Raw genomic sequence first — 751 nt, forward strand, 5'->3', positions numbered from 1 at the left:
GTTTTTTATATTAAAGAATTAATACATTTTTATATGAGCCAACCAAGAATTACCATAAGTGATAATACGTTTACTTAAAATATAAAACTAAACTATAATAATTTCTTGATATACATATAATTACTATTAGAAGAAAAATATATACATTGACAGTGCAAAAATATTTATATGCTATCATTCCATTATTCATCATTCATTTTAATCATCATTGTCTCTTCAAAAAATAATATAAATGAATGGTGGATGACATACTAACTGTATATAAATTTTTACATTAATAATACATAGATATTACACTCTTACTATAATTTTCATTTCTTAGGTGGTAAGATATGTTCCAATTGTTGGCCTATATAAGTCTTGTTCCATCCTTAATACCTTAACTATACCTAGCATCAGGTAAGGAAGAAACGATGTCTCACAGAAAGATTGAGATGAAATTGATGGAGAACAAAAGCTCTAGGCTGCTCACTTTTTCTAAGCACAATAGTGGCCTTTTTAAGAAAGCAATGGAGCTATCCATTCTTTGTGGTGTTGAAGTTGTTGTTCTTTTATTTTCTGTTGGTGGCAAGGCTTACTCTTTTGGTCATCCAAGCATTGAGGCTGTGACTAAGAAGTTCCTTCACCAAGGAGAAGGATCACATGTGAGTCATGGTGAGTCCTCAAATGATGATGACAATATTGGTAAGCTTAGCCAACAACTTCAAGAGCTGAAAGACCAGATTCAAGTGGAGAAGGATAAGAAGAAGGA

General features: G+C 31.3%; 1 protein-coding gene across 1 annotated transcript in view; it reads left to right on the forward strand.

The window, feature by feature from the left end:
• The first annotated feature begins 413 nt into the window (after positions 1-413).
• LOC109341335 (agamous-like MADS-box protein AGL29) overlaps positions 414-751 on the forward strand; it is a 1,703-nt gene continuing 1,365 nt past the window's right edge. The window contains exon 1 of the mRNA XM_019579237.1: positions 414-728. Within this exon, the coding sequence (XP_019434782.1) occupies positions 414-728 (315 nt within the window). The remainder of the gene's footprint in view (positions 729-751) is intronic.

Source organism: Lupinus angustifolius, unplaced genomic scaffold, assembly GCF_001865875.1.
Source record: "Lupinus angustifolius cultivar Tanjil unplaced genomic scaffold, LupAngTanjil_v1.0 Scaffold_435, whole genome shotgun sequence".
NCBI classification, from domain to species: Eukaryota; Viridiplantae; Streptophyta; class Magnoliopsida; order Fabales; family Fabaceae; genus Lupinus; species Lupinus angustifolius.